Source organism: Bactrocera neohumeralis, chromosome 6 (genome assembly GCF_024586455.1).
Source record: "Bactrocera neohumeralis isolate Rockhampton chromosome 6, APGP_CSIRO_Bneo_wtdbg2-racon-allhic-juicebox.fasta_v2, whole genome shotgun sequence".
Lineage (NCBI taxonomy): Eukaryota > Metazoa > Arthropoda > Insecta > Diptera > Tephritidae > Bactrocera > Bactrocera neohumeralis.
In genome coordinates, this window is record NC_065923.1 from 6823476 (window position 1) to 6838457 (window position 14982).

The 14982-nt window shown below is 37.7% G+C and overlaps 1 protein-coding gene across 8 annotated transcripts in view; it reads left to right on the forward strand.

The window, feature by feature from the left end:
- Positions 1 to 14982, forward strand: part of LOC126763750 (band 7 protein AGAP004871) — a 122168-nt gene that overhangs the window by 18056 nt on the left and 89130 nt on the right. For 5 of the 8 annotated variants that reach the window (XM_050481518.1, XM_050481512.1, XM_050481516.1 and 2 more), the window contains exon 2: positions 43 to 142. In XM_050481518.1, the coding sequence (XP_050337475.1) occupies positions 55 to 142 (88 nt within the window). In that variant the 5' untranslated portion in view covers positions 43 to 54. Of the gene's footprint in view, positions 1 to 42; positions 143 to 3240; positions 3253 to 4619; positions 4638 to 14982 lie in introns of all 8 variants that reach the window. The other 3 variants (XM_050481511.1, XM_050481515.1, XM_050481513.1) reach the window with 3 other exon arrangements.

The following is a 14982-nucleotide window of genomic DNA, read 5'->3' on the forward strand; positions in this document are numbered from 1 at the left end:
TTTAATTGATTTTGTTGTTGTCTGCTCTTGTCTCTTCCACAGGATATAGTACCTATGGAACAAGTTAGCTCTATGGTTTCAAACGGCGGCGGCAGTGTAACCATGCAACGCGACGACGAATACCGGAATCGTATAATGAAAAGTAAGTGTGTCATTCAAGTTGAGCATGCTGTCACAGCCTCACCCTCACCTATCACCCGCTACTCATCACTCTAAGCACATATGTATGTTTGTAGGCATGTAGAAAGCATGTTGCAAGTGTAGTAAATAAGCTTTGTACCAACCCGTCTTCCGTTCCCACCTACCGTTATTCCTTCCATGTGTGTTTGTCTTTGCAGTAGTCCATCTGTCAGCGCAGCTGCTCAGTGCACAACTTACAGCGCCCGTCCCAGCGTCAAGCGTCATCCATCAGCTCTGGCGACTGTTGAGCGCCAAACTAACTATTCATTTACACGCGCGCTTCCATCTGCTTTGAACAATTTTCACTGGCATCTTGTCTCGCCATCATCGTCACCAGCGCCGACATCACTTTATCACATTGAAAGCTCTTCATGCGCCTTGTTTGTTGCGTCCGTCCACCGAGCTCTACAGCGCCACACATTTCATCAGAGCTCGCGTCACCGTCTAGCACGCCTTACACCTTCCGTCGCTTTCTATCGAGTTAGCTTAGCCGATCGGCCCGTTTGCCGTCATACACGTCGCTTGCCACCTGCCACCTGCCACCTGCTAGTTGTGTGTCGTGTTGTCCCAGCCCATCCTTGCTACATCCGCCAAAACATGGCAGCGCTGAAAAGTTGACACAGTTTCATATCCGCCGACATGTTTTTGGTTACTGTTTCAGCGGTGACACTTGAGTCTCACAATCAGATGTTTGTATCTACCGTTTGTATGTAATAGACACTAATTTTTTACTTGCAAATACAGTTGACTGTCGAAAAGATAGCGACAAGACGAAAAATTGCGAAAAGTTCGATTCTTGCTTACCGCAGACTGAATAAAGTCTCTCTACCACGACATGTCCGACATCAAAATTGTACTCCTTTCCTTGACCGATGTGGTCGGAGTTCAAAGGCAAAATTCCGACATAACCTCAAACCCTTGAAGTGAATGAAGTTATTACGGAGAAGGTCCCGGACTGAAAACATAAATTTGCAGAAATCTTACCAGTTCTTATTTGACCACCAAGACCCGCTATACTTCACCAGTGATCTAAGGCTTTATATAAGTTTAAGATCGCGCCTCGCGGAAATTTAATTTGTACAGGATTTATGGATGTCAAAAAATCTGAGCCGAAGGCAATCATGTTAATGCACCGACTCGAAAGTTAAAAGTATATACTATACTTAAGAACCCGAGTTTCATTCTGAATTTTTAGCTTCTTTTTTGGTCACCTTTCCATATATGTTATCATGTGTGCGTGCGCACTTTCAAGGCCCTCCATAATATGCGGACCTATGGCTGTACATTCGCAAAAAATTAATTGAAATATTTCTCCATGGTCTTGCTTCTGTGGCTAAGCCTGTGGCTGCGGTTGTATTCCACTCGATTGTTTGTGCGAGTTTTTTATGCTCTTCGTTAGCACATCCTTGAAATGCGCGGCATGCTTCTTCGCGGTTTATAGCCACTAACTGTTTGTAAATACAGAAAAAATATCAATTGTAGGTGCATGCGTTAGGGTGTGCTCGCATAAGACATTTTGCAAGTTTAGACTGCAGATACAGGGTTTGTCCGTAAGTAAAAGGACTGATTTTCTTCCGTCACGACTGTACTTCGGAATGAACGCGCACCGACTGGATTCAGTAGAGGGCGTTCCTAGCTAACGAAGGAGCGTGTGGCCAGTTGTCTCCGAACACCTGGAGAGTCAGCTATCCCAACGCTTCCACAGCAGCCCTACAGCCCAAATGTGGTCCTCCCGGACTTTTTTTGTTTCCTTGCCTGAAAAGGCCTAAAAGGTCAAGGTTCAAGGTCAAGGCAAGCATTTTGAGATGACAGAGGGGATCCTAGCAGTATGCACCTCGGCTCTCAAAGCTATTCCGGAGAATGCGTTCCGTGACACCTTCAATACTTGCAAATCGCGTTGGCAGCGCTGTATCCACGCAGAAATAAGCTCCTTCTGAGAAAGATTTAAAGAATCGTAACGATTGGTTTAATACATTTTTTTAACTCGACTCAGTCCTATTACTTTCCGGGCAAAGCCTGTATATCTAATTCTTAAAGACGGAGACTTCAACGATTTATTCCACAACGTTTTCTATTTCCGAGCCTATCCTCCGATATGTGATAAATATGCGCATAGACGAAGAAACAACAATTCTACTTCCGAGCGCTGTTTGGATCACCCTAAAGTGCTTATTTGCGTACAGCAGCCGAGCATACGCACATGACTTGAAGGCGACATCCGCCAAGGTGGCTAAGCGGAGAGTAAAACGTAGATAACGGTAAAAGTGATGTTGGCGGCGCCGAAGGTGGCTGCGGAGGCGGCTGTATTGTTGGCGCTTTGCGCGCTCATGCATATAACGGCGTTGCTGCTGCTGGAAATAGTGAAATAGTGTGTGCATTGACGCGCGCAGGCACACATGAGTTTATTTCTATACACACTTACATACATGCACATACATATATGAGTGTGTGCGTGCGCATTTCTTTAGCTGATAGTGTGGTGTTGTCTTTTTATTCCCATTTATTTCACTTTTGTCGATTTGTAACGCCATAATGCTGTTTGTTGTTTGTTGTTGGTTTGTTTATTTGTTTGTTCCCCCTCATCTATTTGCATGCGCGCCTGAGTGTTAGTGAGTGACTACAGGCACAGCACGTATTCACAAGTGTAGTTGTATGCCTATTGAGCATGTGAAACTCGTTTTTTTATGTGTATGTGTGTGTAGTTGTTGTTGCAGCTGCCTTTTGTGTTGCACATCTGGTGCATGAGGCTGTGCGAAATTAATTGAAATGCTCCTTTTGTACTCTCCATTTTTTATTTTTACACCACTTTTCCTTTGATGGCGGAACGACGCGTGCGAATGGCGTTGGCGAATGCTCAAAAACCGCAAATTGGAATAATTATGACAAATATTCGCATCGCAAAAAATGCCTACATTGAAAAATCGTGCATATTTTTGTGCGATTTTCCAACATTTATCATTGCTCTAAACATCAACGAAATCAATGATGACGCAAATTATTCGACAATTGATGAATGATGCGTTAATGTTGTTGTGCATGCGTTGGAATTATCCATTTTAGTACGGCGTGTGGGTGAGTGCTTCAATTGGATTAATGAATTTGCACGAAAAAAAATAAAATTTAAAGGAATAACTATAATTGAAGCACCCTTTAGCTATATACATAGACAAAGTTAATTGTTATTATTTATTTATTTAGAAAAGCATGATTTTATATAGTATTTATACATATAGTATAACAAATTATTCATTATTATATACTAACCAATTTGGTTGCATATATTTACATATACTATACATATATTTATATATATATTTTCAAATCCTTAAATCTCAATACTTTGCTGTCTAATATTCATTTAAACAAGTTTAAATAATCCCTAATTGTCAATGTGAAACCAAATATGCTTTTATACAATACACTAAGTATTGTACTTCCTTACCATTGCCTTGTGAATCCCCTGACTCCCTTTAGCCTATATGTATGGTATGTAGTTTGTATATCGTCATCTAAAATGTAAAACAACGAACATCACTTTTCAGGCGCAGGTAAACCAATAAAATAGAAACCACTCACATTGAAACAAAATTTGAGTTTTGGTTATAAAATGGTTATGTATTGGTTATAAAACGGTTATATATTGGTTATAAAACGATTATATATTGGTTATCATTACACTCATATTGAAACAAAATTTGAGTTTTGGTTATAAAATGGTTATGTATTGGTTATAAAACGATTATATATTGGTTATAAATTGGTTATATATTGGTTATCATACACTGATATTGAAACAAAATTTGAGTTTTGGTTATAAAATGGTTATGTATTGGTTATAAAACGGTTATATATTGGTTATAAAACGGTTATATATTGGTTACCATACACTCATATTGAAACAAAATTTGAGTTTTGGTTATAAAATGGTTATGTATTGGTTATAAAACGATTATATATTGGTTATCATACACTCATATTGAAACAAAATTTCAGGTTTGGTTATAAATTGGTTATATATTAGTTATTATACACTCATATTGAAACAAAATTTGGGGTTTGGTATAAAATGGTTATGTATTGGTTATAAAACGGTTATATATTGGTTATCATTCACTCATATTGAAATAAAATTTTAGTTTTGGTTATAAAACGGTTATGTATTGGTTTTAAACAGTTATATATTGGTTATCATGCACTCATATTGAAGTAAAATTTGAGTTTTGGTTATAAAATGGTTATGTATTGGTTATAAAATGGTTATATATTGGTTATTTTATCTGACAGCAATTTTTTTTTTTTTGATGATACGTTGTTTTGCATTTTAGGTGACGATATGTATGTATCTATCTAGTGTTAACTATTTATCTGACTTGTATGAGTTGAATTTAGCTTTATGGAGTGCAATGATTGCTTTAGCTTAATTTTTTTCTTTATTGCAGTACTGAATAAATCTCCTTGTAAGTACCCACTTTTTCGTAAAGTGGTAACCCCCTTTTTGTTTTGTATCCCATAATTTTTAGCAGGAAAACAATTGAAATTTTAGCTATATATTTTGTGTATATACGTACATATATACCGTAATTGGACAATATAATTAAATTCTTATGCTTTCCATTAGTGCTAATATTAATTAGTCCCTTAGATAATAAGAAATGTCATGATTTATCGGGAATGTAAATTTATTGATTCTTATACATATATTTGGGTGCAATACTTCGTGTCGATTTATCATTGCATGGAAAGAGTTGGAATTGTAAGAGTGGGAAGCTAAAAGTTCGTGTTTTTTGTGGAAGTGAAGCAAGTTTAAGTCTATAAAGGGTTGAAGCTATGATTGCTAAAGGTCAAACATAAACTCCACTTGTACACGTATCGCATATATGTATATAGTTTTGTAAATAGTTTTCGAAAATTGGACGCTAATAGTTTCAGCTCCCAAAAATTATATCTCATTTGTACCAAAACTTTGTTTGAGAGTTGTTGAAGCAAAGTTATCGAAACGCCTGGACCAAGCGATCTAAGCTAATTATCGAGGAAATAGTTCTGTTAATAATATCGATTTTTTTATTTTAAGAGTAAATTTTTTTCACAAAACACGACTGCGCATTAAAGGGATTTTCTAGTCTATAGGACCGAATTTCGAGTATTTTTTGGTAATTGTTAAAAAAAAAAATTAATTCCTTTACCATACTTTTTTATATATTTTAATTTACATCTGAAGAGTACAAATTAATTTAAAATATAAGGAAGAGCTATGTATGGGTATAACCGAACATTTCTTACTCTTACAACTAGCAGGAATCAAAGCCACGGAAATACTTTGAGGTGAAAACGTCAACGAATTCCAACAAATTTTATATATACATACATATACTATATACAACGACATACACTGAGCGAGTAGTCGGCATAAGGTTTGTTAGAAAAACGAAAATTATGTTGATTTGGTTGATTACTGGAAAGTGAAAGTTTCAAATGAAATTTAAAATTGTGTTATATAGGAAGTAGGCGTGGCTTTAGTTCGATTTATTATTTTCACACTCTTTTATGGGAATATCAGAGGAATGCCACGTACCAAATTTGAGTTGTGAAATCCGCCGAACGGGTCCTGAAATCGTGATTTCACCACAACTGTTCGGTTCCATCCCCCATGATGACCAATTTTTTACTCGGCTTCTACAAAGCTATCTCATACCATCTCAGGGGTAAAGTTTAATGTATTTGACGTGTTTAGTTATTGATTTAGCGCGCTTTAAGTAGTTTTTAACAGTAATGTTATATGGGCAGTTAGCTGGGTCATCCAATTTCATCAAATTTTATCCATTTTTACACGGTCGGTAGGATTTCTAATAATAGTATTTGCGTTAGATGAACTTGGTGGTTGTAGCCTTAGTGGTACGATAAACTTATTAGAGGGCCACTTACGAACTCATAATTCTTTTGCCAGGGAACATGTGTATCAAGTTTCATCAATATATCTCAATTTTTACGCAAGTTACAACTTGCACGGACGGACGGACGGACGGACAGACAGAGCATCGACATGCTGAGCATTTATTTACATACATAACCCTATATCTATCTCGATTAGTTTTGGGTGTTACATACAACCGGTTAGTGCACAAAACTATTAAACTCTGTAGCAACAATTTGCAAAAGTTTACAAAAAATTGCATTAGCTATGCGTCCTTGAAGTAAAGAAGGTTAAAAATTCTCGTCGCTATGATTTATACTCATGTGGTCATCGGCAAAAAAAAAAACAATGAAGGACTATTGTAATTAGTACGAATTTCGCTATCACAATGCCGAATTTTTTTTAGAAAATGGCGGCTATCTAAAATTAAAAGTCGATTTTTTCACAAGTTTATCGGATTTTTCCCAAATATCAAAATATATCATCATCTTCATATTCTTGGGAAAGAGAGGTATGATTCTTGAGGTATTATGGCGACCGCATCAAAAAATAGTTTAGAGAAAAAAGCGTTTTAAGTTTCGTCCACAGCTCAAACCGATCCATTTACCACGACACTAAAACGGAAAAAACTTCGAAAATAACTTGAATTAAAAAAAAAATACTTTTAGTAAGACAGTTTGGAGTATCTAAGCTATCGAATTATGAAAAAATTTTAAATTTTATTTTGTGAATAAATAAAATGCCTATATAAACGTAATAAAAAACTATTTTTTCTGACTTATAAGCGGATTTAATGCCTTGAGCCAGCATGGATAGCTTGTTTAACCTGAAAGCAATACAAGAACTTTGATCAATATTCTATATATATTACATTGTTGTAGGAGCTTATAAAAACTCCAAAAAGGCGACGATACATTAAGTTAAGTAAGGTCGGTACCTTTCTTTAAATTACTTTAATATCTACAATATATAAATTAATTAGAAATTAAAAAAGAGTAGCACAACAACGTTGCCTCAGTATATTAAATTTTAAATTTATAATGTGGATATTAGAAATATCGAAAATTGAAAATATGCTAGAGAGCAAAATCAAATTTTCAGTTCAAGCGTCTGGTGACTACATTGTCGGCATATAAATATCACTCATACGCACTGGTGTTTGGTATATGATTATTCCTGTTGTCGGTGACAATACATATATATAGAAGCCAATGTACAATGTGGATAATACAAAATACAAATTTTATAAAGTTAAGGTTATGAACGATGGTAAAAAGCTGTAGAAGTAATTTGACTATTTTAATATGCAGAAGCTATTAGTTTTTGAACCTGAGAATTGGCAAAATAATACCTGCCGCCATAAAAATTTATGTTCGCTCACCAGAAAAGTGATAAGATAAGAGTCTCATTTCAAATGTTAATAGTTTATTACAAGTTGGAATAATTTAACTAAAAAATTAGAAATGATAAGCACTTTTTAAAAATTGTCTACCGTAGGAACCATTGTAACACATCTGAAAAAGGAGAATATTTTTATGAATACTTTAAGACTGTTAAAGCCGTTGTTAACTAATATGCTCTCACTTATGAATACTACTGCCGTGAAAATTCAGAAACTTGTCTTAGTTTAATCGCCTCTTAATAATACATCTGTGTTTGTGAAGTTATAACCATAACTCAAAAAATTTTCACGATTTCGTCTAAAAAGTATTAAAAATTCAACACCTAGCATGGATTAAATAGAAATTGCTTTCGTATTAATAAACCGTTGCGAAGTTCATATTACCAAATTTGCAAAACTTACAAGCACCACTTATTGGAGTACATAGAAGCATGTAGTACATGTGTACGAGCTTGCAAGTGCATGTGTGCTAATGTATGCACACAACAAGTGTTTTTGGTGCTTGTGTTTGCAACGGAATCAACAATGAGGAGACGGCCCCCAGCAATTCCATGCCGCGCCATGAACCCAGCAGAGAAATTTGTTTGCTTAAAATTCAACTGGTTTTATACTAGTAAAGAATTTGAGTTTCCCGATGCGACTCAACGAAATTCACAAATATTTGCAAAACGCACATTTTGTTATAAAAATATAATTGCTTCTTTATTTCAACTACTGCCGGCTACTAGGGTCCAGTTGATAGAAGCGGTTTCAGAGAAATAGTTTCCATATCAAATAAAAAGATCTTCACAGCATGAGCCCCGCTCTGCTTTCTGTATGGTAAAGTTCGTTGAAGAGCAAACACAAATACATAAACACTCGCACATATGTAGAAGCTTGTGGAGAAGTATTTGCATTCAAGCAAAAGTATCTCAGGGAGCTTGTACTCGTACTTGTCGGCAGACGCTTCACGTATGCAAAGCATTTCCAGCACGTAAACCGAAAAACACAAAGCATGCGCCGCACACACACGTGCACACTCATGTTGAGGCAGGACGCTGAAATGCTTGTGACTTGCAAATGGGTTTGATTAGTGAGAGTGGGCTTGTAATTTTGGCATAAAGCATGCTTTGGCCGAAGGCAATGGGTTAATTGCTTGTATATTTGCCATTTTTCTCACATAAATTTTAAAGTACACAAAAAGTTAGTTACGAGCGAGTGAAAATTTCATAACGGTCAGCAGTTAATTTTATGAGCCTTCCTAATAAAAATACAAGGGAGAAGGCTTTTTTAAAGGGCTGCGGTAGAAGGCTGGTTATAGATAATATGGTAAACGATACGCCGCTCTATTGAGTGGGGTCAAGGAGGACGTTAAATTGATTGTCACTATTTGTTTGTTATTATTGTATATTATCTTTTGATTTTCAAAGTCTTTCCGAACTAAATCGTATAAATATTTAGATAACTGCTCGCTTTAAAAATAATTTGCTTAAAAAAGTCGAAATTTTTTGATATTTTCTGTAGGGAAGTGAATTCTGTATGCTTAAGTCAAACTTTTGAAAGTTACAGATCGCGTTTGAGAAAGCTAGTGGCCACCAATAATAATCTTGAAGTTGTTTATAATTTGAAATCAATTCTTTTCCAAAGAAAGATTATTAAAATTTCCCCAGTTCTGGAGATTTACGCTTCATGAACTTAATTTTTGTTAACGTTTAGAAGTAAAGAATTTCAAGGAGTGAGCAATTATAGACTCAAGTTCAAATTTGTCTTGGTCTGGTGCACATAAACGCAACGCCCAAGCCCAATCGATGCAATTTCCTACATTTTTACAACATATTTTCCATCAGTGAATGTAGTGAAGTCATCGAAAACGTACTTTTTGCCAACCAATAACAGCGTATATTGTCCCATATAGAAAAAGTGCCTTGAAATAGTGCGTGTCTACATCAGAGAGTTTTCAACATCTCTCATGGATTGTCTTAACACATTTTGGATAATGTTTTGCTAAGAAGCGTGCCAAAGGTAGACCCTCACTTAAATACTTGAATCTGATTGGCTCCCTGTGGTTGTTTTCGAAACCGAAGAATCCGCATCGTCAGCAAGTGTTCGTGTTGTAAACAAACAGTTGCCAAAACACACAACATTTGACGAATAGATATCAAATTGCAGACATGAAAAGAGGTTGAGAAAAAAATAATTGTCGATGCGGTTTACCCGCGATTTTAAATTTAACGGTGCGAGTCAGTTGTGATCTTGAAGCTATGTCACTGTTAATCATAACTTTGAAGTCGTAGATAATTTCGTCTATCTTAAAACCAGCAATAACACCAACAACAACATCAGCCTCGAAATCCAACACAAAACAAGATAGATTAAACTGGTAGGCAATAAGCCACGCATAGACCAATTTAGTCCTTTGTGATACCAGATGGAGTTCATTTGCTAAGTCCAAGCGGAGTAGTCAGAGTGCCAATCGAAGTTTTGTGTACTTTCGATCTACCGTTTTGCACATGACTTTTGCAGTCTTGAACCCAATTAGCTCGTTCCATTATGTTTTGATTTTCTTTCCCATGTTTTTGTCCAGATCGTCGCATAGACAATACAAGGGTTTTCTAATGTTTATCACGTTTTTCGCTGTTTCGCTGTAGCCGCACACCATTCTTGGCAATCTCGTCCACTATTTCATTGCCCTCGATTCCTTTGTGATATGACACCCAGTAGAAGTGAAGTTGCTTACATCTGGCAACACTTTCCACTGCCGCCCTGGTTCTCAAAACACTTCTGGCCGATATGCAGTATGAGGTTACAGCTCCGCGGTTTTCGCAATAGCAAAGACCTCAGGTTGTAATATACTACAGTGGTCCGGTAACTTGTTGCCTTATGGATGTTAACTCTGGACAGTTTATCCACGCACCAAATACATTCTACATTTTCGACCCATTAGTAAAGATGTATAGAGTGTTGCGCGTAGCTAACATACCTTTACATCAGTCATCTTTTCTTATGCTTATTTTGAACCTTCTTTGCCAGTTGAAAAGTGGTGTAATGTAGGCGGTGTTTGCCCAACCGCCATTACCCATTGAGCTATATTCGAAGGTCCTATCTGTAAATTCCCGTGCAGCCAGTAGTCGTCCAGCCGATTTTGGTCCGCAGTTTTCAGCGAAGAGGTCTACAAGTATAGGGGGCAGGTTTAGTACCAGTTCAAGAGCCGCCGTTGGAGTTGCTCTTAACGCTCCCGTTATGCACAGCGCAGCGAGTCTCTGATCTCTTCGACACAGATTAACTCTTGCCAACATGTGCTACTTCGGACTGAGTGGGCAATTTAGAAGTAAAATCCTCTCTTGACGAACAAGGACCAAATTCTACGAGTTATTCATCACCACCGTCCTGCTATATGGTGTCTGATAAGTCGGCGGTACGAGTTTTCAAGAGAAAGGTTCTATGATCCAAAAACTATCCATAATCTGCCGGATGGAACTAGAATTCAAATATACAATTATAGGGTAACATATATCAAATGCTTTAACTTTTCGAAAAGTCCAACTAGTTTAGAAGCAGCAGAGCTGATTTTGAGCGTTACATTCCGGCTCTTGTTTTAGTCAACCCCTCTAAATTTCAAACCACACTGGAACAAAGAAAAATCTTTGACGTATGACTTCTAAATTTTTACAGGATCAGCAGGGTGAAGGCATTCAAGGTGTTTTACTTCCAAGACAAGAAATTAACTATTTTCGAACTTTGTGTGCATACAAAATATTTGCTATTTATAAATTGATCAACTACTTTCCCCTCTCCTCTGCTAAAAAAGTTGGCTGGCCACTTCAAGAGCACACAACTTGCCTCAGGCAAATCTCTGCTTACAACCACACTTACTTAGTCAAAGCCTAATAGTAATAATAATAAATCATCTCATTGTGGCAAATCTTCCACATGCAAATTGTATAGAAAAGAGGATGAAAGGAGAATGGGAAATATTTACACTTGTCATTGCAATTTGTCAAAGCAATGAAATGAAAGTAAATGACATGCGAAAACAAGCTCATAACAGCGTGCACAAGCAAGCCTCATCGCCTTGACTTGCTGAACCGAATTCCCCATCAGGCACATTTCTTAGCTGTGATTGTGGGAATCTCGCCTTATTAGCATAAAACACTTACATTTTCAACTAAATTACACAATGTTAATTTAAAAGACAAACTCAGATGCCAGCGACAATGCCAGCAGGACACAAAGCGACTGCGGAAAAGCGAAGAGAGAGCGGGAGGCAGTGTAATGAACGGGAGCAGCACGTCGCTGCTTTGCTCGAAAATTTCCTATCCAAGCGTTTATGTGTGTGTTTTCGTTTGTGTGTGTGTGCGCATATTTGTTTGTATGCCGTCAAGAGGTTATCTTAGCAAGCTGGCGTTTTCTTAGCGTTGCTTTGTGGCCTCTTGGCGCACTGCCATCGCTGCCAATTCACGTTTCACGCTCCGCACTGTGGCGAATAGCAAGCGTTGCCACCAGATTGTGGCTGCTAGCAATTTCTAGATGGTTAATAAATACAAACTAAACACACAATTTTGGTGGGGAGGTGGGGCGAAGCACAAATACGGCACGCTTCACACTCCACCACGCCCTGCCGGGCGGTATTTGTCACTTTCAGACTTTTGTTAGTGTCTTAAAGCTGGTTTTGTTGTTGTTGCTGCTGTTGCTGTCATCATGGTTGATAGTTTTCTGTAGTGCCGTTTGGTGTTTGTTGTTTTGGTGTTGTTGTAAAGATTGGTTGTGTTCGAAAAACCAGCTTATGGATTAAAAGTGGAAAATTCGCCGAGGCAAAAACCGTTAGGCATTTATGATGCTGGCAGTTGCATTATGTGTAGTTCCTAGGCCGTTGGTGGCAGCAGGGAGGCAGGAAAGCGCTGCATTTTATGCTTATAAGAAATTCGCAAAGGTTTTTGTATATATGTATGTACATATAGATTCTTTGCGTGCGTCCTCCGAGCGCTCGGCAGCCACAAGCTCATCATATACCGTATATAGTAGTATATATACATATTTATGAATATATATACACATATATATGAATGTTGGTGTGCGTGAGCCCGCATATTTGTCAGTTCAATGCACTGCCTCGCCAACTTCCGCCAGCCGCTGCAGCTCGACAGCTCCATTGCTCAGCCCCCTGGGCCAACTCGATGTTATTGGCAATGGATTGTTGGCTGTCAGTCGTCGAGTGTGTTGATTGAAAAAATTCTTTAGGCTGGCGACTTATGAATGTGTGATATGCGCCAAGAGTCGCGCGCGTCCCAGGGGGAGGGGTTGGTGTGGCGTGCATTTCCGCTGCCAACTCAAGAAAGTTGGTGAATAGTTAAGGCCGTTGTATAAACGCGCTGTCATTTCTCAGTCTTTACGACTCGAGCCGTCGATGCCGGCGATAGCGGCATTGAAGACGCGCACTCCGAAGCATTGTAGAAGTGGCAGGCGCAGGCACTCACATAAATGAACACAGTTTTCTTTATGAATTCCGCAAATAAATGGCAGCTATTCTCAACCACGTTGAATGTAATTTTTCTTCGCTGACTTCTTCTGCTTGCTTCTTCGCCACCAAAGTCGAGAAAGTCAAGAAAGTAGAGATTCTTATGCATTTATTATACGTTGCTGAATTTTGGCGCTTTTCATAATATTTGTGTGTGCTCAAGGCATTTGTTTGGACCGATGGCACTTGCTGTGTGACTATTTGATTCATGGCGTGGCATGGTGATCCACCGTGGTCGATTCGGTTTTTCATGGTGCGCGTTGTTTGTGGGGTTTCTAGAATGGATTTGTGCGATGTATAGAGATAAACGCTGCCAAATTTAGACTTATATTAAGCATTCATCAATTTCAGTGAGATATTTGGGAAGTTCGGGATTTCAGTGGTTTGAAATGATGCTGGTTTGATTCTCGAAAAATGTTTTTATTATTTGAGTATCATCTTTTTTAGTGTCAAGGTCTTAAAGAGGACCTTTACATCAAATTTCACGATAATTAAAAAATTTTATTATTGTCGAGTTAAAGCACTAACTCAAACTTGAAGTCACTCCCAAGTCCATGAAATTTTGGGCTCTTCTAACTTAATTAATGCAAAAATACGCTTTATACCTTGACGAAGTCATCTCTAGTTACAACAAGTAAGGAAGGGAAAAGATCGAGTGCAACCTAACATTTTATACTCTTTCAACTTGCAAGGATCACAGCCATGGAAATACCTTAAGGTGTAAAACGTCAACCAGAGGAACGGAATCTAAGCAACTATATATAGTATATATATATATATAATACATACAAGGTGCGTTCCAAAGTAAACAGGACTTTTTAAATCTAGCGCCCCCTGGTCGCGCCATCTATATGTCGACTAGTGCGTTAGAATCTGCTGTTTATCGATTGTCCAGTGAGAATTTCAAGACATTTCATTGATTGGAAGTAAAGTTATTGCGTTTAAAGTGTCAGTATGTTTGTGTGCTTCGAACCAAGAGCCAACATTAAATTTTGTTTTAAAATTGGTAAAACTTTTGACAAAACGTTTCAATTGATGAAACAATTTTATGGCGATGATTGCCTATCCCGCAGCAGAGTGCACGAGTGGTTTCAATGTTTTCAAAGTGGTCGTGAGAACATAAATGACGGCCAATCGAAATCCGTGATCACTGGAAATTCTATCGAAATTCTACCATTAAAAATCAGCCGAAATCATCATTGAAATTCATGGAAATGGAATTGAACATCTCCAAAACATCGATTTGTCGCATTTTGATTGAACATTTGGGCTTAAGAAAGGTGTGTGCAGGGTTCGTTTCGCAGAAATTGACTGACGACCAAAAATTGCTCAGAATCCAACATTCGAAGAAGGATTATTTGACCAAAAATCAAATTTTTACCATTAACCACTCGCCGTATTCACCTGATATGGCACCGTGCGGCTTCTTCCTTTTGGAAAAATGCATTTGCTCATGAAAGGAAAACTTCATGCAGACGTAGAGACCATTAAAAAGGCTTGCACCGGCATACTGGCGGCCATACCGACCAACGAGCTAAAACACTCGTTCGACATGCTCTTGGACCGTGCAAAAAGCTGTATTGAAGCAGAAGGAGACTATTTTGAATAAATTAAACTGATTTTGCCGAAAAAACCATTTATTCCGTTTTTTTTTTAAGCCCTGTTTACTTTGGAAGGCACCTTGTATAATTCATAGACTGACTGACATATTCGACATAAGGTTTGTTAGAAAAACGAAAATCATTATATTGTAGTTGGGAATAGTGTTATCCAGATTTCAACTATTTTTGTCAATACCACAAACTATTAATATACCACATACTAAAAAATCTCCCTGGGTTTAATAAAGTACCTCCCATACTATCACCAATCACATGGCGTAAAGTCAGCCGGATATTCGAAAAACCTGATACTAGTTATATGGGGGATAGGTCAAGTTTTCGCCCAATTTTTTCTATTTTAGGCACAGAGATAAGCTGTTATGAGTAAAACAAG